Below are 21481 nucleotides of genomic sequence, written 5' to 3'. Positions count from 1 at the left end.
CATAGCATTAGACATGTAAGATACAAGAAGATATTAGCTGTCGACAATGCTACAGATGTTTAATACAGAAACATAGACAGCAAGGGTTGTTTCATTAATACTATTTTCAAACATCAGACTAGTTACATAACAATAATACCAGTTAGATAACAGTTTAAAGTGTTTTGATATTAACATGAGGTACAACCAAAAGTTAGGAACATTATAATGATAGGATTCTACATGTAAAATCACCACACATCAACGATATTTATATCGATAATGAAAGCTTATCCAACTACCTGTTTCGATAGTTCACGTGAACGTGGGAAACTATGAAAGTAGATACTTTTCCATAAATAATAATATAGTTAGACTCTATCGAGTCAGATATAATATATTTTCGCTATCGTAAACTACTGTTGCTTTCTTACTCGGTTCAACAGCTCAGTGTCAATGTTGATACTATTGATCAAATGGATGGAGTGCAGATATTTTTAGGAGTTACCTCAAGGCCTGCCTAACTTACGTAATGTAATAAAAATATGTGTTAACAGGCTATATACTATATACTAGTTGTACCTAATCCTAAAAAAAAATATTTTTAACTCGGATATAAAGTAGGCGATCCGAAAAAAGTTAGTAAGTATTAAAATGCTACGTGAAAAGGCGCTGGTTTCCTTCCCCCAGACTTTACGAGTAAGTATGTACCTATAGGGTATGGTTATGTACTTGAATATTGAAAAAAAAACCCTATTCAGTCCATCCAGTCCTATAAGATACCTAAGAACATCATAAGTACTTACATATGGCAGGTATTATTTGCTAGATAAAAATACAGGTAGGTAAGAAAAGAAACACATCATTAGTAAAAAATTAATTACAAGTTTATTAATCCTAAAACAAACGAAAGTTTACAAACAAAATCAGTCTTACAAAAATAATACATTCAGCACATTGATTCCACTGCACATGAGATAGAAATCAAGTCTATATAGGCACAGAATAACGGTTAAATATGGCATTCTTCTTTGGCATTTACTTCACTTCATGGACCGTAGCACCCTGACCGATCCGCTTCTGCACCGGCCCGGTATGAGTTATCGGGATGATCCTCTCACCAGCTGACGGCAGTGGAAGCACTTTTGGAGCCGTGACCGTCAACACCCCATCTGAAGACAGTCGAGACACCACAGTATCCGGCAAGCACCCTTCAGGCAACGTATACCTTCGAATAAACTGCCTGGAAATGTATCCGTGGTCATCTCTTTTCTCCTCGTGCCGTCCCTCAATCATCACTTCTCTGTCTTTCACTTTCACCTGCACTTCTTCAGGGGCGAAATGCTGGACGTCGACGTTGACTTGGAATTTCTCATCATCAGCTGTTATGGAGGAACCGGCGTCTTGCAAGGCGAGGTGGCTGAACGCGTGGTCGAGTGGCTTCATGATGTCTTCCCAAGGTCTGAAGACGTTGTCCCATGGCTTGAAGAAGTCACCCATCGGCCGGTACAGATCCCGAGGGAAGAGCTGATGAAATGGCGAATTAAAGAACTCCCGCTCCATTCTCTGCATCATCCTATCGAAGTCGTAGTAAGGGAGCACCGACATTTTATCACTTGTTTTGTTGCGCAGTTTGCACTGAGATTGGTTTCTTGAAATATACTGTATGCACTTGACCGCGGCAACTCCGCTTTTATACTTCGCGGCAGCGCCACCTACACTGGATTTGCTAGAACTTACTAGAATTCTCTTGAATGGATATTTCTGGCGTATAACACGACCAAATTAAAAGGCATCCTGTGTCTACGTTAACAGAATTGACGCACATTATTCGTAAATTGGTAGCGTTATACCGCAACAGTAACGCCATCTAGTTGTAAACGCGTGTACTAGGTGCAACAGTTAAGATGTAGAGTTCTCTCGAACCTTTAAGTTTCGAGTAAACTCCACAGAATGCGAGAGTGGTCTCAATTATTGTTTGTTTATATGTTTTGTTTGCGTGCGTTATCGGCGCGTCTTCGTCGATTCAATTTACTAATTATCACAATACACAATACCTACTTGTTTATTATGTTTAGGGTTCGGTGAAATTTCAATGGCTTTGACTTATTTTTATAAACGCACTCCCGAGAACCATTTATTTCAAAATTAAGTGTTCTCCTACAATAATATTTACACAAGTGTGAAATGTGATGGAATGGACTCACCGTTTCTCTTGGGCAGGCCCGACACGACCATGTACGCGTCTCCAATTGTTTCTACTTTGTACACGTTGTATTGAGCTATCTTCTCGTCAAATAATCTGAAAACATAAATTATAAAATTTGGTAGGTACTTATAGGGTATGAATGCTGAATTCTAGAAGAATCTACGTGATTGATATCCTACCTTCTTACTCACATTAAGTCCAATATTATATTATTATGACCAAAATCTACCTATGATGTATCCTGAAAAGTGGAATCAACCCCTTTTCAGCTTACTAAACCAATTTTTCAACACCCAACTTTATACTTTTCATACTAAAGGTTACTAAGTTTGTACCTAATAGCTAAGCAAGGTTTTAAAATTATCCAGTAATACGTCCTATCAAGTCAAGATGCGCCAAAAGAACGGGTAGACGGGAGAAGGTATGTTGTCACCTATGAGTAGGATATTGTAGTTATGTAAAATAAAAAGGCAATAAACACCCTCCGAGCTTGAGTTTAACGGCCACACGGGATGAGTTTAACACCCAGTTGCAGAAACGTCCTTTAAGTTTTAAAAACATCATTAAACCTTAAAGTCCAATTAAGTCGTTGCAGAAAAGCATTGTGACGTTTCATGAGACTTTTAAATTTATCAAATGAAATGTCAAATTTACCCTAATGAAATGTCAATGTCGTTTTTTCTTAAATTTTGCGTTGCACAAACCCACATTAGCCACTAAAGTGACTTTATTTTGACGTTTGGTCCCTTAAAATATACTTCAAATCTAATGACCCAATAAGCATCCATTATAACCAATTTTAAATTTATTTTCTTATAATAATTTATGTATTTGAAACTATTTCAATCAGTGTAGTGTCTTAAACAGAATTCTAATCGTTATTATAGCAGAGGAAAACATTTATGTGCTTGAATTGGAACCAATACACAAGTACTCATTACCAAAATTTCGCAATCTATCTATGCAGTGTTATCTCTTTATAAATAAAAAACTGTATTTTAAAATTGTATTTTTAATGTTTAATATTACTACAATAGTAGGTAATTCACATTTATAAGTATGATTGTTGAATAAAAGTTATCTATTCAATTCTCTACGGGTTGTTAATGCCTGCACCTCTGGCTCTCTGATGAAACCTGCCCAGCCTGCATCTACATATCCACGAAGCGGCTTTCCTGTACTTCTTCAATACGTAAGGCAATGGTCTTCCACAGAATCTGGTCGTAGCAGCATCTAACATACCAGTTAAAACAGTAACGAATAACGCGTTTTCTTTCGCAGTTTATTTCAGGTCACATCTGCATTTTTCACTTGTTTATCTTCCAGTATCAGCATAATTTTGCAGTTATGTAGTTAAGTAGGTAAAACAACATTGTAATTATAAAGGAAAACGATGCGGTGGTATTGTTTGTTGATTTTTATTTGTTAACATTTAATTTTGCGTTTTGTTATAGGTGAATCAAATCTCAGAATAATGTAGAATTTCTTTGATTATTGTAATTTTATGCCAAACTTTATGATTTTTTGCATGATCAAAACGCATTCGTTCACTCATTTCTATTCAAAAGTTCATTCATTTCCTAATGAGCACAGAGCAGATATGTTGAACTTGTCATTACTTAAAGGAGCAATTTCTATGTCCAAAAAAGTTTTGTGCAACAGCTTTAAAATAATGGAATAATTAGTGGTAATGACATAATAGCTAATTTGACATTTTAAAGAGGCTTTCTGCAACTGAGTGTATGACTCATGCAAATGCTACCGTTAAGAGCAATGATCTCGGCGACTTTACTAAGCCCTTAAGAATTCTTTGCCAGGTAGAAAATAAGTTAGTTTTATGGCTATTCAATAGGTTTACCTGACTAACCAACAAAACAAATTAACATGAGTCAACGCTTAGAATAAGCTACTTTCTTCTCCTCATTTCTAAACAAATCTTGTGAAATTGGAATTCCATTTCATAATATTTCTGTGTCAAAATTTGACCAGATCTAGGGGTAATTACTCTGAATGTAAGCGCCTTCCTTTCCGCATGGTACCTACCTACGCATCGGACGAATCGGATTCAATATTATTTGTATAGAAATTCTTCATCCGCATTGCCTACACCGTTTCTACATTTATGAAAATCCGTTTGGTCAGATACGTACCATACCGATAGATAGACGCTTACCTAAACACACCAATCAAAACACCACCCACCTGTACAACATATTGAGCATATTAATAACCTCCATGGGAGTGCTATTGGCAGAAATAGTCGTAAAACCGACTATGTCGCTGAAGAAGATCGTGACCGCATCGAAGGACTCCGCTGGCACGGTCTTCTGAGCCCGCAGTCTTCGTAGCACGGGGAGCGGGAGCATGCGGGAGAGGAGCAGGTCGCTCTTCTGCTTCTCCGCCTCCAGGCGTTGCGTGCTCAGCTCGATGGACTTGGTGAACGACTGCGGGAATGGAAGGAGGGGGATTTTAGTTTTTTATATACAGGGTGGCCCAAAGAGTGACGTCCAAAGGAAAATGTTTGATTCCTTAGGTCAAGGGGTAGCCAAAACACCCCCATGTATGTTCAGCAATTTTTAGTAGTTTAGGAGTTATGATTTTTTTTCCAATTTTTCTACGAAAATCGACCTCAGTGGATTAATTATGTTTTATTATTTTTTTGGATAACTTTTTTAAAGCATTTTTTATTTTTGTGTCATCCTCTTGAGTTGTTCTTTTAACCATAAAAGTTTCAGCTTCCTAGCTGTAATGTAAGTTAGTTATTTTTTTATAGAAAGTTCGAATTATATCATCTAGCTAGACTGCTCTGAATTTTCTACTTGAAATTAAAAATTGAAAAAGATACTCTCATGGTCCCTTATTAATTTTAAAAACTCCGCAAGGTTCCAATATTACATAAAAATAAAAATAAACTATTGCTTAATAGGGTATTATTTGCAGAAAAAAGCCTTCAAAGGTACCTGGGTGGAAATTACCTAATTAGTAAATTGTTTCAGAAAGTTGAAATATTCCTGTTATGTCATTACTAAGGACTAATTAAGTTAGAAAATGTATCAAATTAAAGGGAAAATTAAATTATTTACTTTTTTTAAAATTAAAGTTACATTTTTGAATGTAAATTCTTAGAAAAATGTTTTAGTCTGAGTAGTAAGATTTATGAGATATTTTTTTTATTAATAATAAGTATTAAGATTTATGAGATAATTTTTTTATTAATAATAAGTAAATAAACTCTAATCATTATTTTACACATTTACTCACAATAAATTTTCAAAATGGCGACCTCCCATAGCAATACACAACCTACATCTACGCAAGAACTTTTCTTTTAGTCGCCTATACGCTTCTCTGTTTCATTCAGATGTAACTTTTTGACAGATGTCACATTTTTGAGAAAAGGTACTTTTTTTACATGTTCAACCTTTTGACAAATGTCATATTTTTTACATTTGTCACTTTTTTGACTTAAGGAGGTCGCCATTTTGAAAATTTATTTTGAGTAAATGTGTAAAATAATGATTAGAGTTTATTTACTTATTATTAATAAAAAAAATATCTCATAAATCTTACTACTCAGACTAAAACATTTTTCTAAGAATTTACATTCAAAAATGTAACTTTAATTTTAAAAAAAGTAAATAATTTAATTTTCCCTTTAATTTGATACATTTTCTAACTTAATTAGTCCTTAGTAATGACATAACAGGAATATTTCAACTTTCTGAAACAATTTACTAATTAGGTAATTTCCACCCAGGTACCTTTGAAGGCTTTTTTCTGCAAATAATACCCTATTAAGCAATAGTTTATTTTTATTTTTATGTAATATTGGAACCTTGCGGAGTTTTTAAAATTAATAAGGGACCATGAGAGTATCTTTTTCAATTTTTAATTTCAAGTAGAAAATTCAGAGCAGTCTAGCTAGATGATATAATTCGAACTTTCGATAAAAAAATAACTAACTTACATTACAGCTAGGAAGCTGAAACTTTTATGGTTAAAAGAACAACTTAAGAGGATGACACAAAAATAAAAAATGCTTTAAAAAAGTTATCCAAAAAATAATAAAACATAATTAATCCACTGAGGTCGATTTTCGTAGAAAATTTGGAAAAAAAATCATAACTCCTAAACTACTAAAAATTGCTGAACATACATGGGGGTGATTTGGCTACCCCGTGACCTAAGGAATCAAACATTTTCCTTTGGACGTCACTCTTTGGGCCACCCTGTATAGATTATTATAAAGAGTAGGTCTTGAACCTTACGTATGGAAAATGTAACTGTTTCATTTCATATCACATGCTAGTCTAAAGAAGACACTGGCAGAATCTGTCGCCACAAACGTCAGATTTCTATAAAATATAATTTAATTTGAATGAAACAACAACCAAACTAAAGTAACAAAATAAATATATTTCTAAAATCAGGCAGCAATGTAAAATACCTGCAAATCGCTTCCTGTTACTTGGCTACGTTTATCAGGTTTCCAATAAAATTATTATCAAAAGTCTATAATAATATCTAAAACCGTGTGTTGTGTACCTACTCATCCTAAGTTATTAAATTAACGAAAACATTGAAGAAACCTAATATAAAAATTATGTGATTCGGAAGATACGATGAAAATTAAGGAAACGCAGTATCTATAGCACCTATTTCCTAGTATAATACCTAATACTTTTGCGCCTCAACCATTCTTCATACACAAGCATTTATTTTAAATGTTTATGAACAAAATTATAATAATTTTACTAACTACTGCGATTTTCCGCCGTTTATATAAGAAAAAGAAATGCAAAAATTGTCCAAAATGCTCGCAAGCGAAATGTTTTTTTAATTTCTGAATTAGAGTTTACGATTTCATTTTATAAATCCTGTACGTATAGATTTTTAAAATAAACAAAAATATACCTAATCTGTTTTTAGTGCTACATTTTGTATAATAATTCAAATATCTGATGCACATTGCACAGCACATCTCTCACCATCATCAAGGTAAGCATCCACCTATTATCGGTATCATAAGTATCGCATCAAACGGATTGTCATCAATATATGGAGCGTCGGAAATGCCGATGAAGTGGACGCACTTGTGTGAAATTTTAAACAAATACGAGTAATACTGAATGGGATGCGTCCGTTGCGTACGATCCCGAAAGTTGGACGCATACCTTTAGACTGCCTTTCCACCAGCCATGTACGACGCAAGGATGCCGGATGATAAAGGATGAGTCAATGTGATCGATATTGACCAAACCACGTCCTCTTACGGTAAAGGAAAACATCGTTAGGAAATCTGCGCATCCTCTGAAGTTATTAAGCTTAACCCTTAACCTTTTGCGACCCAAAGCCGCGATATCGCGCCTGACACCAATAGATTTATATTGTGTCTGATTTCAAGGGGTTCAAGCGGTAAATGGGATGGCTACTCCAATTATATAATTGGTTCGCGCCCTTAACTCAAGGGATTATAGTTAAAAACATTAAAAACAAGGCGAGGTTCATATAAGCTATGGCCAAGAACGACTTTCAGACCAACAAGGTTCTCAGCCTGCTGAAATATGACTAACCATAGGTAATGAAATTTGATATACATACATAATACATATAACTATAAAGAGAATCATGACTGTTACGAATATTTTTCATGACGTGTGACCATTTCTAGTTATCATCATCGTCATTAATTAAGGTACTTAGAAAACCGTTTGATGATCGTATCGTATCGTACTGCACTCAAATAACTGCAATATTTTCGAATAGGTATTTTTCTTTGCCGCTTGATTATTATTTATGAATATCATAATTAATTAATTAAGGTAAGTAGTTGGAAAAACGATTGATGATCGTATTACACGCTAACAGTCGTAGTAATAAACCTTATGGTCGAAGTAATAAACTTGTTACTGCGGTGACGTATCTATTACGTAAAACACGTATTAGGTAGCATTATCACTATAACTCTGATAGGGTCAAGCTTCTTTGGCCATCAAGACTATACAAGTATACATAACTTTGAGTGTAAGTAGTGACCCTCCTGGATGTGCCTCTATCTTGATAACTAAGAGTCGTGGTAGCGATCCAAAACTTCGTTTAACGTAAGCTACATAGATTGACGACACCACTTAGTATGTTAAAATTGTCTCTTCCACCCAAAGGTTGTCTGGTAGAGATTGCTTTAAGCAATAAGACCGCCTTTTTTGTACTATTTTATAAATAAGTTGTGAAATTGTAATGTTTTCTTTAATGGTGCAAAATAAAGTAGAAGAAGTATTCTATTATATTCTTACAACTTTCTACGCTTTATGTAATGCATAAGTATAATAAAGTTATTATAAAAATATTGCACATGGCATTGGCATTAACTGGTGTACACCAAGATACAAGTGCAATATTACTCATTGGCCCTTTGCTAACGTTTTCCCTGTGACGTAGACTCGCAGGTAATTCACTAATAAATTATTCACCGTATTGCGAAATCGGTTTATCCGTTTGGTCACTCTGCAGTCTGCACCATCTCACGAAAATTACCGTGGTTGCACAATTTTAATCCGAAGGAGAAATTATTATTTTTTTACTAAGTAGGTACTATCTCCTGTAATAAGTTTTTTTGTTACCAGAAGGCCTAGCGCTCGCGCTATGTGAGTTAGCGCAGAACGCAGAACTTATGTCACATCTTGGCGAGCGCATCTTGCACCCCGTGCTAAGCCACCCGGATCGGTAAATTTTAAACAACAAATAATACATAATTAACTCATTCCTGCTATGGTAAAATATTAATCATTTAGAAAAAGATCCAGCATATGACCTTATATTGCTGAACATCCTTTTACTGTCACTGTAGATTCACACATGAGTCAGAGCTGACCATCAGTATAAGTATAACCTGGCAGGCCGGCGTGGGTCACTCCCCCACTAGCCTCCAACCAATCATGAGGTCCTCTATCGTAGTTATGGTCACCTTGTGTGTGGTACTTGGCACCCACTGTGCGCCTATCAGTGATAGTGAAAGTGATAAGCAATTCACTTTAGGAGAAAATAAAAGTGTTGAAATTTTAACTTTAGGGGGAAATAGTGGTGTTCATGTTGAAACGAGAACTACAGTTGAGAATTTAGTGATAAGGATAAGAAGGCATATATTGGATGTACCGAAATGTGCGTCTGAGAAGGAAATTAACGCGATCACGAAGAAGTGCCAAGAGTAAGTACTTAATTATATGTTTTAACCTACGACTAAAAATATCGGTCTGTGGTAGCGTAGCTCCCAAACGGCTGAACCGATTTTTTATTTGTTTTTTGGATCATAGGTAATATAACCGCGAGTGTTATTGTCCATATTTTACCAAGACCGGGGGCGGGGGCTTTTATACGTTAACGTATATATACCAATTGGTTAGGTTATTACAAGCTTTTTTTTTTCTTGACTGCATCTTCGCGACTACAGTTTCACCTGTCTAGTCACCAAAGCATGTTTTATCTATATGGATTAAATTAAATCAAAATGACTATAATTATATTATCGGGATAATTGTTAAACACGGCCATGTGATTGGTGGGACGGGCGTTATTCCAGTTTCTCTACGTTTATGGGGTTTAGGGAAATGCATTGTATTTTTTTTGTCACACTATTATCGGGATAGCGGTAGAATCGCATAGTATACGTATTTTAAATAATTCAGTACGAATTAATAAAATGTAAGTACCATTATTATCCTACTGATATACTTGTAGAATACTATAAATAAATGCTATCAGTATTTATTTGCATTTCGATGTAATTCTTAAATTTACCAGGAACTTCATTAAAATTAAGTACCTACAACAAAATAACTCAATCAATTCGTTACATACTTAATACACATCTACATAATTTAAGATGTGATGTTAAACATATTATACCTAATTACTCGGATGTTCGCCTCTGACTGTGAACTATACGCCGAGTCCTTCGTCAAGTCGCGCGCCTTAGACTCGCGCGCCGCGCGCGAGTTGCCCCTCCCGTATTTACCTACTTTTTTTGTCGTCAACTCGCTTGACTGTGAAAATATGTAGAGTCAGCCACAAAAGTTATAATTTATAATGCTATTTATGCTTAAGGTAACTACTTAGAATGTATAGGGTATTTTCCTCGTATGTATGTATTGACTTTCCTCGCTGGGATGTTATGATTTCATGTGCAGTTTTATTACTGGATGGACCTGCTTGCGATGAACTTCCTGGAAGTAATTGTTACCGTTAGGTATCTGACTCTTTGACCAATGAAATAAACGAAATTTGTTTTAAATTTTAGTGCTAATTCGGTATTTAATATAACGGTAACGAAAACGTAACCCTGTCTTTATATTACGGCAAAATAGACTTGGTAATATAGTAAAGTTAATTTATTATAGACTTACCCCCACAATACATCAACATCAGTAAAAACTGCCACATTTTAATATTTTTGCACTGTACTATAGACTGTAAGTAATGCACTGTACATCTCTGCTTCGCATTAGGAGTAACACTAAAACGACGTCACTAAAACAATGATGACGTTTTAGCCCTTTAAACCGGTTTTTGCAACAAAAACTTGAAGGACATAGCTATGACAGGTAAAATTGGCGCACGGGATGAGAGAGATAGCAATCTTGGGTATCATGCGTCATAGGTCACATCCCCTTTTGCCTCATTCCGCACTTCCAACATAGGCTTTATTGTCCCGAAATCAAAGCATCTACTTTAATGGCGACTGTCTAGTCGGTACCTTCTTATGCTAATCAGCCAGGGGACAATATTTAACTATATTTTTTAGTTTCAATTCGTTTGCATCTGACCGTACTTTACATGTACTTTACATGGGCACGCGAGTTGATGATATAAAAAAACAGTAGATGCCAACTCGCGCGGCGCGCGACTCTAAGGCGCGCGACTTGACGAAGGACTCTATACGCCGACTGTGCCGAGTGTTTGTTTGCTAGTTTTGCACTTTTTCTACGCAAATTGCTGCATTACGTTTGCCTATTGGAGACACAGTAATCAATCAATAGTGAGCTTTCGGTATTCATAAATAATTTATGCGACACTGAGAGTTAACTAACATTTGGAGTCTGTCAAACAAAACATTCTGAGGTTCTATTTCCGGGGCGGAAATTAAAGTTACGGCTTGAGAGTACGGCACTTATTTAGACACATCCCACATACGTATCGAATACCTTATATAGAAAAAATGTTTCAATTTTAATTTCCTATTAAATTTTCTTAAAATTATTTTCTATTCTATTCTCGTGGGGGTGTAAGTACTTGCACCTGGCTCTCTCGATTGGAAGTATTGGAACCTTTGTGCATATCCCCAAGGTCTAAACTACCTTCCTAAGCTTGGAACATTTCCCACCACGCTGTTCCATTGCGGGTTGGTGGGTTCACATATTATCTGAATGTGCTCATGCTCGATCTAGATATTATACACGTTTCCACACGATGATTTCCTTCACCGTAAGATCTATGTTATATATTGTCCATAATATATCAACATTTATATTAAAATCTCTTGTTACAGCATCGACTACGACAAAAATTATGAGGAACTGGAAGGTGAAGACGATGAAACGATATAATCAAGGAATATCAACGAGAAACGGGAAACTTGCGAAGGATATAATATAAGGGCGAGTCCAACTCTTGTCTAGTCAATGGAGCTTACCTATAACTTTTTTTATATAATAATAAACTTTATTTCAAAAATGTTACACAAAAAGTACCACATACTAAATACAATTGCTAGAATGAACTTATATATAGAAGTATAATAATTTACTCAATAATTAATTTAATAATGTAAATATTCCTTGTAACAATAAGGTTTTTAGATAATCACATATTTAATTAGTCTGTATGCGGTAATCCGCTGATGTCTAAACTAGGGAAACCCTGTAATATAGACATCAGTATGCAACTATGCACGTCAAAGACTGAAGAAATTATATTATATGTATTTTGTTTCGGGTTCTGAGTAGTGAGTATAATCCTTACTCTGTCACCTAAAGTGGAGTTTTGGTTGAAACACGCTATAGAAAAGTTACGCGAGACGTGTTCAGCCAATTATGAAAATAAAAAACCGACTTCGAAAAAAGATGGGGCATGGGGTTTTAGTTAATTTATATGTAGGGTTTCTACTATAACTAGAACCACACTATGAACATCAGACGCAACGCCATGAGCGGTACAGTCCGACGCAAAAAAGCTGACCCATTTTCGGTAGAACTGTCTCTGTTTTTAATATGTTTCCGCCTTGAAACCGAAAGTGCCTTCTTAGCCAGATTTTATGTTGTTTCAGTTTATAATAATATCCTCCTAGCCGAATTTCGACTACGGCGGCCAATCTCATTTGAGATCAGCCATGTACGCAGGAGTAGATTATAGTGCCCAAGTGTGTGCGCAGTACACAGGAGCACTCTCTGTTCCATCACTCTCATAGCCCAATGGGACGGATTGACCGACACGACTGGAGAGAGCTAGGCGCAGGACCGACTGCTTTACATGCCCATCCGACAGCATGGATCGTTTCACTGTTTCGGACATCAGGTGATCAGCCTTCTATGTCCTAACCAAACTTAGAACCACAATTTAGAAACACAAATTGATGGTCCCCCGGGAATCGAACCCGGGACCTCTGAGTCATGAAGCGAAGCTTCTACCACTAGACCACAGAGGCAGGTGTTTCAGTTTATTACGTTATCGACGTAGTTAACGTCACTATTATTTCGATTTGCTGGTGGTACACAGTGATGTGATTGGTAGGACGTGCATTAAACTAGTTTATCGTCATCGATAAAGATGCCATGCCGCGGAAGTTTTACAGCTTACGCTTAAGTTGTTACTGAAATATTTACTAATGTAGATTTTTTGTATTAAGTTCTAGTCCATGAGTTTTAAGATTGTTTTGTAAAGGGTTTTTCAATAAGGGCGGGTAGATTTTGAAACGAAATTAAACAAGCTGCGTATGAGGTATCAACAATTTTTTTTATTTATTTAAAAGGCCCATATATGCCATTAAGTATGGAAGATGACATCATTCAAATGCCCGCCTCGGCTTCTCACAGTGGCACGGATCCGAGTGGTCCAATTTTCAATGACTTTTCCGCATAGATCGACTGCCTCGGGTTCTGCTGTACACTTTGACGGACCGCCGCGATGTTCTCGGCTGATCTTGTGTTTCTTGAACGTACAGGTGTGGGTTGATGGATTAACGAACCGGTTGTTTCAAATTTGGCCACCAAACGCTGAAGAGTCGACTGTGAAGGGCCACCACGTCTACCGTAAAATGGGCGCAATGCACGCAACGTTTGCACTAACACTTATTTTGATAATAAAGTTTTATCATTTGTACGCGCTGTTCAATCGTGTAACCTGCCATGGTGATTTGGCATAAGTAACTGAATAATAAGCAAAAGATTTGACAATTGTCACCAAAACAAAATGGCCGCCACGGGCCGCCACAAATCTACCCGCGCCAATTGAAAAACCCTTTATAATTAATATAAGTTATTTATTTAATTATTTTTTAAGTTTAACTTATCTTACGTGTTAATTTTGTCACTGATTATTTAAAATATTTATTTATATACTTTGGTACCAGAAAAGTATTAATTTGTGTTAAGATAATTACTTAGTTAGTAAATAATATACACGAATTTGGTGTTTTACTTTGCTCATAAGCTTAAAAATTATAATACATATATCCATTTCCTCCGAAAAGTGTTCATCATAATGTAATTGCTAATGTGCGCGTCTTGCTCCCACCTGTAGTAGAGACGGTGTGCCGCAGCAGCAGGATGATCACTGACGACGGAGAACTTTTGTCACGTCTTGTCGTGCGCATCTTGCGCCCCGTGCTAGTGTACCTGTATCGTGGTGACGGTGTGCCGCAGCAGCAGGATGAGCACGGGCGACGCCACCAGCACCATGGTGAGGATGAGGATGCCCACCGCCAGCGTGCGCCGCGACACCCACACCTCTTGCTTCACTGACGCTCTGCGAATATAATGCAATATTATACCTACTGTTTATTTGCAAGAAAAGGCAAAAAACTACTTAATTATAAACTTAAAATAAACAGTAGGAAAAGCCGGCTTTATAGTAATATCTACCTGGGAACCTTTTGATGGAAGAAATGGAATAACGTACATGAATAGTAATAAAACGAAGATGATAATATATATTATTATATCCGGACACAAATTTTTGTCACGTGCGCGTCTTGCGCCCCATGCTAGCCCTTCTGCTCTACTCTGAATAAGTATGCCTTTATTATCAGTGGCGTTTATGTTTAAGGGAGTAAAAACAACGCATTACATAATATAAGTTAGGAAATAAAGAATATGCTTAAATATTTAAAACATCGCCCGTTACCTCATGGTACTTAATAATTAAATTTATGGAAATCTTAATTTTCCGCACCGTCAGAAACTTTTACCGACATGATGCATAAGTACTAACTTGTTTCTTCACAAAAATCCCAGATGGCTATTCAAATCCAGCCTAAGTTGGTACTAATCCTTCATTCTCTTTAATGCTATAAATAAACCGACCATAATTTAGAAAAGGATCCCCTTGAGTGTAAGATCCCGACTCGGATAATCTTAAGGATTTAAAGCGATCTCGACGGCTCAGGAAAAATTAAAACGACATCTCTAAACCTTTAATAAAATTGGATTTGAACTAAGGAAACAAAAGTTATACTGAGTTAGTAGAGTACCTTAAGTAAGTTTGTGTGGTTGTAATTCATAGCCGATATAATATAGATAACCTATCACGGGTTACACCAAATCACATTTTCCATACTGTACCTACTGAAAATTATGCACACGTTTCATTTTCTTAATGGCCAGTAGAGATGAAATATATCAGTTACTTTATATTAAATTTTCAATCATAATCAAACCTAATTTGTGATTGGAGATTCAAATTATACTAAACTCAATAAGGATAATAGCCGCCATATCAAATAAACCAATCCCTTTTATAACTAGGCAATTCATAAATAATATAATCGATACTTAGATTAACAATACGAACAAGATCACATACAAAAACAAAACTGTCCGTATTTTGTTTACTGTCAAACCGTTTTATGTTCAACCTAATGACAACCATTACCATTGTACCATTGAATAGAGTCACAAATTTTCGAACCGAACTAATTCAGAATACTTAGTGCCAATTTCTCCATTGTCGGTTATCTAACCGACAGGGACTGATTTATAAATTAAACGTCATCTCCATATAAAATTCATGACAGATGTGTTAAAATCAAAAGTTAACCACTACTCCCTTGTTATGCTTTAACCGAGAATGGGGAAATTGGCAATTCATATTTCATTGGTAGAAGAGAGGTGTTATTTGTCTGCACTGACCTCCATCTAGTTCGTATTAAAAATCTTCGAATCAATACTTACTTAACGATATTCCACAACCGGTACTTCACTTGTTTCAATTTGAGCAAACACTTCTCCGATTCCATTAAATATTCAAGTCGATTATTCCCATTCAATTCCAGATTGGATGCCTCGTAGCTAAAAACAATAAAAGTTATTAAAGATGCATACCATCTCTATTCAAGTATTCATAAGTACTATTATTTTATGGATATCGCTGAATTTGCAATTTTGCGATTCGCTTTAAATTCGTAAGTTACCTACAGTAAAAATAGGAACAATTTGATTTCGAAAGCTGCGCTATTTAGTGATGACGTCGCCGACTCTGAGTTTCCTCTATCACTGTAAGTTTTGATACTTTTGTGAAACGAAAAAGTTAATAATATTTATATTCTACTTAAAATATAATAAGCAACAGTCTTAAGTGGTCACTGTAATCTTAAGAATGTATTCCTTCCTGTGAAGGAAGTTATCTCGTCCCTAAGGATTTATTTCCCGTCCCCGTCCCCGACCTTAAGGATTAGGGAGGTAACAGTCGTAAAATTGTCAATCTTCAGTATTTAAGTTACGCGGTTGACATAAAATATCAAAACTTACAGACCTATCATTGGGGGCTACTCCTGCTTAATGAAATTTACAGTTTCAAAGAGCTGCCATGCAATCGGTAAATTTTAATACAAGGAGATAGAGTTATGGTTAGCCCATTAGCGTTCCGAAACTTCGCATTTCGTCAAGTTAGAGTAAAACCTAGGTCTCCGTATCGCTACAATTTAATGAAGATTGTTGTCCACTGCTACCGTCACTGATATTAGCATACCTGTTACCTACACATAACTGTCAGTTTCATACTACCTATTTCCGATCCAGCGCTGATAAGGGCTTTATACAAAATATCCATTGAAAACTCTATCGGCGCTAGTAACAAGCGTTATTTCTGTATACGGCTTTAAGATAAGTACATAAGTAAATATCCTATATAAATCATTCCTACCCCTATGTTTTATTCATCCATGCTGCCTCCAGCCTGGTGGAAAAAAATACGTTTTTTTTACTATTTTATAATAGGTCTTGTAAGTACTGGTCTGGTACGAATTAATACCTATAATCGTTTCGAGTACTAATGCTTCCAATGTCAATACGGATACCACCAGTCGACCAAACAAGGGTCATCCATACAAGACACAATCATACTTCACTCTGTGTCTTAAAAAACCCGTCGAACTTGCTTTTTGTAGTTGCAGGTCTTACCCATGATTTTCCTATCAAATTATCTGGTTCCTCCCGCCGTTTAGACGGCAGCAGTGGCACACCTCCCTAAAGATGAGTCTTAAAGATATCTACTTACAAAACAACAACCTCTTTCAGTAGAACTTTCTCGTCTGCCATATTTTCCGTTTCCAGATACTGAAGCGTCGAGTGTAAATGTTCGTTGCCAACTATCTGGTACTTCTGGTATTCCCTCAACCCTTCCGATGGGGTGAGCGGGTAGAAGGTCGACGCAAGCGCTTTGGAGAACCCCTCCATTGTTTTAACCAGTTCATGGGAGGCCGCTAATTGCCTGCAACGAGGTTTCAGTTAATAACGACGGAATGGTTAATTGGAATTGATTTATGAATTAATATTGCTGGGTAAAGGGATTGCAGCGCTGCTTTAATACTTGTAGAAACGACAGAAATGAAAAGTAAGTCATGATGCTAACTTAAATATATTTTAACTAGGTATATTTTCACGACTATAATGCCTGAAGAATTGATGGTGTGCAGGTTTCCGTTCCGATTTTATACCAGGTAGCCATTGACCTGTTTTATTCATAAGAATGAATGTTTTTTTACCACTATCTCAAACCTTCACCGTCAGTAAACATCGTGAGAAAACCTACACATCTAGATTCTAGATGGGTCATAGGTCGCGAGTACCAATCTGTATCGAAGTTTTGGATTGAGTACAATGTTATTAGGGTACCTACACATCTAGAATCTGATTCTAGAGTAAAAATGTATGTAAATACTGTGCAAAACTCGTGGCTCAGTTGCGGCGCACCTCTGACTACCCCTTCGGGGATTACAGCTATGAGCTTATCAGCTTATACATAGGTACAACCTATACTTAAATAAAGCATTTCCGTCATATAGTAAATTTTTAGTATAATAATATTTTATAAGCTAGAACACATTACCTGCATAACGTGGAGCTACTACTCTGCCATTGCGTGGCTATATACAGGAGGAGTATTGAATTAATTTCACCGTACACGGACATCCGGCTCAGCGACTCCGTTTGATTCAAGTCTCTGAAATGTTAAAATGTCAATGTTAGTACAGTTGACCCTATCTGAATCACTTTAAGCTATAAGAACGACTATTTGAAAATATTATATCTATCCAATTTACCAAAGCTTCCAATCAAAGGTTGTCAACATGACTGTCTATATATCGCTTTGAGCGAAAATACTGTAATTTGTATTTATAATATGCCTTCCCACCTTCTTTTCACAGTGAAGTATTTCATTTCTACAGTGGTCATCATAATAATTTGTATATCTGCTCATGCTTACCTCAACTAAGATAAGGTGCTACCGCTATCTTCATTTAACAATCATATAAAATAGAAGAACATCGTAAAGCTTTAAAATATGTCGTTGTTGGCAATAAAATTAATTAATATGCGAATTATACAGTTAAATCATATTATGTATCAAATTACCATTCGGTTTAATTAATTGCAGGTTATTAATTTACTCATATAACAGCGTGTAGATATGACAAGTAGTGGCTTGTTAGGTAGGTGTATGTCAATGGCTAATTTATTTCGTCATCACGTAGGTAACATACCTAATTTTTTAAAATACAGAACTACTACCTACCTCTATGTCATATCATATGTCATGCTGTGCCAATTTCTCCATAGTCGGTTAGAGAATAGCCAGATATTAGTGGTTGACTTTTCACACATCTGTCAAGAATTTTATATGAAAATTACGTATAATATGATAGTATAATTGATGAACCAATCCCTGGTCGGTTAGATAACCGACTATGGAGAAACTGGGGCTAACCCTGTTAAACCTGGTAAAAGATATAAGTATATGCAAATCATAATTTATGAGTACTACAAGGGAAGATACTTACATTATATTAATAACATCTTCCCTAAAATGGCTGCATGTAAAGTGAAACGAAATATATTATTTCAGTTTTGATTTAACATTCTTCATGTAAGAGGACATATTTATAAATTATTAACGACATCAGTCTGAAAAATACGCAATCCCCGCCGTAATTCTAACTATTAAATCTTCCTAACTCGCGTAATTTGAAAGTCTTCAAAACTGTAAGCTTGCGCGCACTATGTTTTTGTGTAGCGAGTTTTTCCGTCAAGTTTTTTAAGTCGTGCTATATTAACATACGTAATTTCCCCGCAATTTTTTGTCGTAGTGCGCGCATTGACGAATAAACTATAAACTCACTTACATTTCTGCGACAAAATCATCGCAATACAAAAAAATCGCAGGGCGCGCACAGCCTAACCAGCAACACATTCGCAATTGTACAGGGTGTAATATTTACCAATACAACTCCGATACACTCCCGATATTAAAACCCGTTCAAAATGTATTCCGCCCCTAGGGCTGATAGTGTCAAAGAAACGTCGGTACGGTGTTCAATAGACCGGACGTTTACAACACAATATTGCTTTATTGGTATACCTATACCTTTTTTCTCGAGGAAAGACAGCTCATACAAACAAAAACTTCCCTTATTCGAATGTAATAAGGGTCCTGTCAGATGTCTTTCCCCGTGAAACAAGGTATAACTATAAATATTACAGGAGGGTTACTTTAGCTTCAAAAAAACAAACTAATGAGAGCTGAAATGCAATGGGTAGACGTAGACTCGTGGATAGCACAACAGCGCTCCAAAACTTATTTTTCCTGAGGCTATAGTAGGTAGATACTTGTGTAGTATAAAAAAATACAATACCTTTTATAAATATTACGTTCTTTTATTTTTTCAAATACCTAATAAAATGTCTGAAAATAATTTCATCCCAATCCAAAATTAGGTTTAATATATTTGGTGATGTTACTTCCAGCAGTCAATTCAATTTCTCTCTTTTTTATCTTTCTTTATGTTTCACCGTTTTGCCAAACGAGCAAAACCAACCGAGACAAACAACTGGGCTACCTAAAAGGTAACGAATCGTATTATTTCCTCTACGGAGCCTAAAATCACGTAGGTGTCTAAACTATTACGATGTTACCATTCCAGTCACGTCCCACAACGTACAAAAGGGTGGTAGACAGTGACTACAAAACGTAAGGAAAAAATTGTTACCAAAAAACAAGGTAAAGGCCAAGAGAATTGTAAGTATATTTTATTTATTGCTAAAAATGTAACACTTTGAAAGAGCGAGGCAGTGTAAGCTTCGGTGTGATCTATTATTCATTTTGGGCATTATTTGCGGGTTTACGTTTCGTATTCTTATATAGAATACAGCAAGAAATTTAATGTTTTCTGTTGTTTCTGTGTGTCTGAAATAAGTGTTTTTTCTTTAATTTTTTATTGCTTCACGTAACTTATATCGTAGGTTTACTTTCCGCTAAATAACTATTACAGTAACGGTAACTACTAGTACAGTTTTTATTTCAAAAATGAGGGTCTGGTGGCATTGTTCCCCAAGCTAGTAGTTGTCTTAGGGTGCCCGCACGAATTTCATTGGAACCTAATTTCTTATCGACATATTGTAGCATGCATGCCTTGAACTTGATTGCAATCAATACGTTATATTTTTCCGATTTCCGATTGTCGGTCGTGTGCCGGGCACCCTTAAAAGCCGCCTCGATCCCGAAAACTAACAAAACACTTACTAGAGGGCTTGGCGGGGGTGCGGCGGCACCGCGGGGGGCGGCAGCAGCGACATGTTGCGGTCGCTCCACAGGAACGCCAGGTGCAGGTGTGACCTGGAGGGAGCGAAGAATCTGTCATTTGTTTTGGCATCCATCATTTGTTTAACAGCAGGAAAATTTAAACGCTCTTTGAGATGTCTGCTCTTCTTATAGTCAAGACTTTAAATTAGACTTCAAAATGGTTCTGGTTTAGAACCACTAAGGTATAGTCATAGAATAACAAGTACAGTAGGACTCGTTATTCTATGGTAAAGTCTAGAGATTTCGTAGGTACATGTCAGCAGTTTAAAGAAGGGTTAAAACCAGAACTATCTTTAGTCTTTGTTTTATAATAAGGGGAAACATGTTTACTTATTTTGGAATGACCATTTTACCGATTTTTACTGTAGTCTATCTCCCACACCATAAAAAATGCATATGTTTTAATTTGAGTACATTTGGCCTCTAGTTTAAAAAGCTAAATGCCAAAAATGTTATGCATTATGTGATAGTATAGCACAATTTACGCAGAATCATTTTGTGGCTTTTCTTGTATTAAATATCAGATAATCCGAGCTTATGGAAATAAAGCGAATTTGTGTATTGTAGCACCTAATTACGGCAAACTCACGAATTTTGTATAAAATTATGGCGAAATGACGCTAAACATAGTGGTGAAAATATGAATCATTTTACACATAGGTTATTGTACCAAATCACTAGTTAATAATAAGACACTTATCTCAGGTAAGTAGGTATCTATTTAAAATTATAATTATTTTGTAATAATTTAATTTAGGTATATTATAGTAATCCCATATTTATTATAACTAGGTTTTACCTTTTTTTCCTATCTATGTGGGGCTTGTTGATATAATAAATGCAGAATGAATGTAATGATAATGAATGAAGTATATATAAATATGTATTATAAATGAACGGTTTTATCTGCAAGTGGTCTTTTCCCAATAAAACTAACAGTAGTAACGT

At 35.9% G+C, this 21481-nt stretch overlaps 3 protein-coding genes across 3 annotated transcripts in view; 1 reads left to right on the top strand and 2 right to left on the bottom strand.

Annotated features, from left to right (window-relative positions):
* The window catches only part of LOC105393737 (receptor-type guanylate cyclase gcy-25), a 58826-nt gene that overhangs the window by 8230 nt on the left and 29115 nt on the right, over positions 1-21481 (bottom strand). The window contains exons 5-12 of the mRNA XM_011565536.3: positions 20474-20566; positions 18735-18764; positions 17783-17896; positions 16952-17164; positions 15628-15744; positions 14074-14203; positions 4391-4632; positions 2187-2281 (exon numbers count right to left, since the gene is read on the bottom strand). Of these exons, the coding sequence (XP_011563838.3) occupies positions 2187-2281; positions 4391-4632; positions 14074-14203; positions 15628-15744; positions 16952-17164; positions 17783-17896; positions 18735-18764; positions 20474-20566 (1034 nt within the window). The remainder of the gene's footprint in view (positions 1-2186; positions 2282-4390; positions 4633-14073; positions 14204-15627; positions 15745-16951; positions 17165-17782; positions 17897-18734; positions 18765-20473; positions 20567-21481) is intronic.
* Positions 845-1651, bottom strand: LOC105393734 (protein lethal(2)essential for life). Its single transcript, XM_011565533.3, has one exon. The coding sequence runs from the start codon at positions 1585-1587 to the stop codon at positions 1018-1020; it is 570 nt and encodes a 189-aa protein (XP_011563835.2). The 5' UTR covers positions 1588-1651; the 3' UTR covers positions 845-1017.
* LOC125488836 lies at positions 9088-11989 on the top strand. The gene is made up of 2 exons (XM_048622358.1): positions 9088-9392; positions 11730-11989. Exons 1-2 carry the CDS (start codon positions 9124-9126, stop codon positions 11785-11787), a joined length of 327 nt encoding a protein of 108 aa, XP_048478315.1. The 5' UTR covers positions 9088-9123; the 3' UTR covers positions 11788-11989.

Source organism: Plutella xylostella, chromosome 8, assembly GCF_932276165.1.
Source record: "Plutella xylostella chromosome 8, ilPluXylo3.1, whole genome shotgun sequence".
Classification (NCBI taxonomy): Eukaryota; Metazoa; Arthropoda; class Insecta; order Lepidoptera; family Plutellidae; genus Plutella; species Plutella xylostella.
The sequence above is the reverse complement of the archived record's forward strand: the minus strand, read 5'-3'. Positions and strand labels throughout refer to the sequence as shown.

What these genes read in the sequence shown, in the direction of transcription:
- LOC125488836 (XM_048622358.1), top strand. Translation starts at nt 9,124, where the DNA reads ATGAGGTCCTCTATCGTAGTTATGGTCACCTTGTGTGTGGTACTTGGC. An exon ending in ATCACGAAGAAGTGCCAAGA is followed by an intron (nt 9,393 to 11,729) that starts GTAAGTACTTAA and finishes CTCTTGTTACAG; the next exon opens with CATCGACTACGACAAAAATT.
- LOC105393734 (XM_011565533.3), bottom strand. Translation starts at nt 1,587, where the DNA reads ATGTCGGTGCTCCCTTACTACGACTTCGATAGGATGATGCAGAGAATG.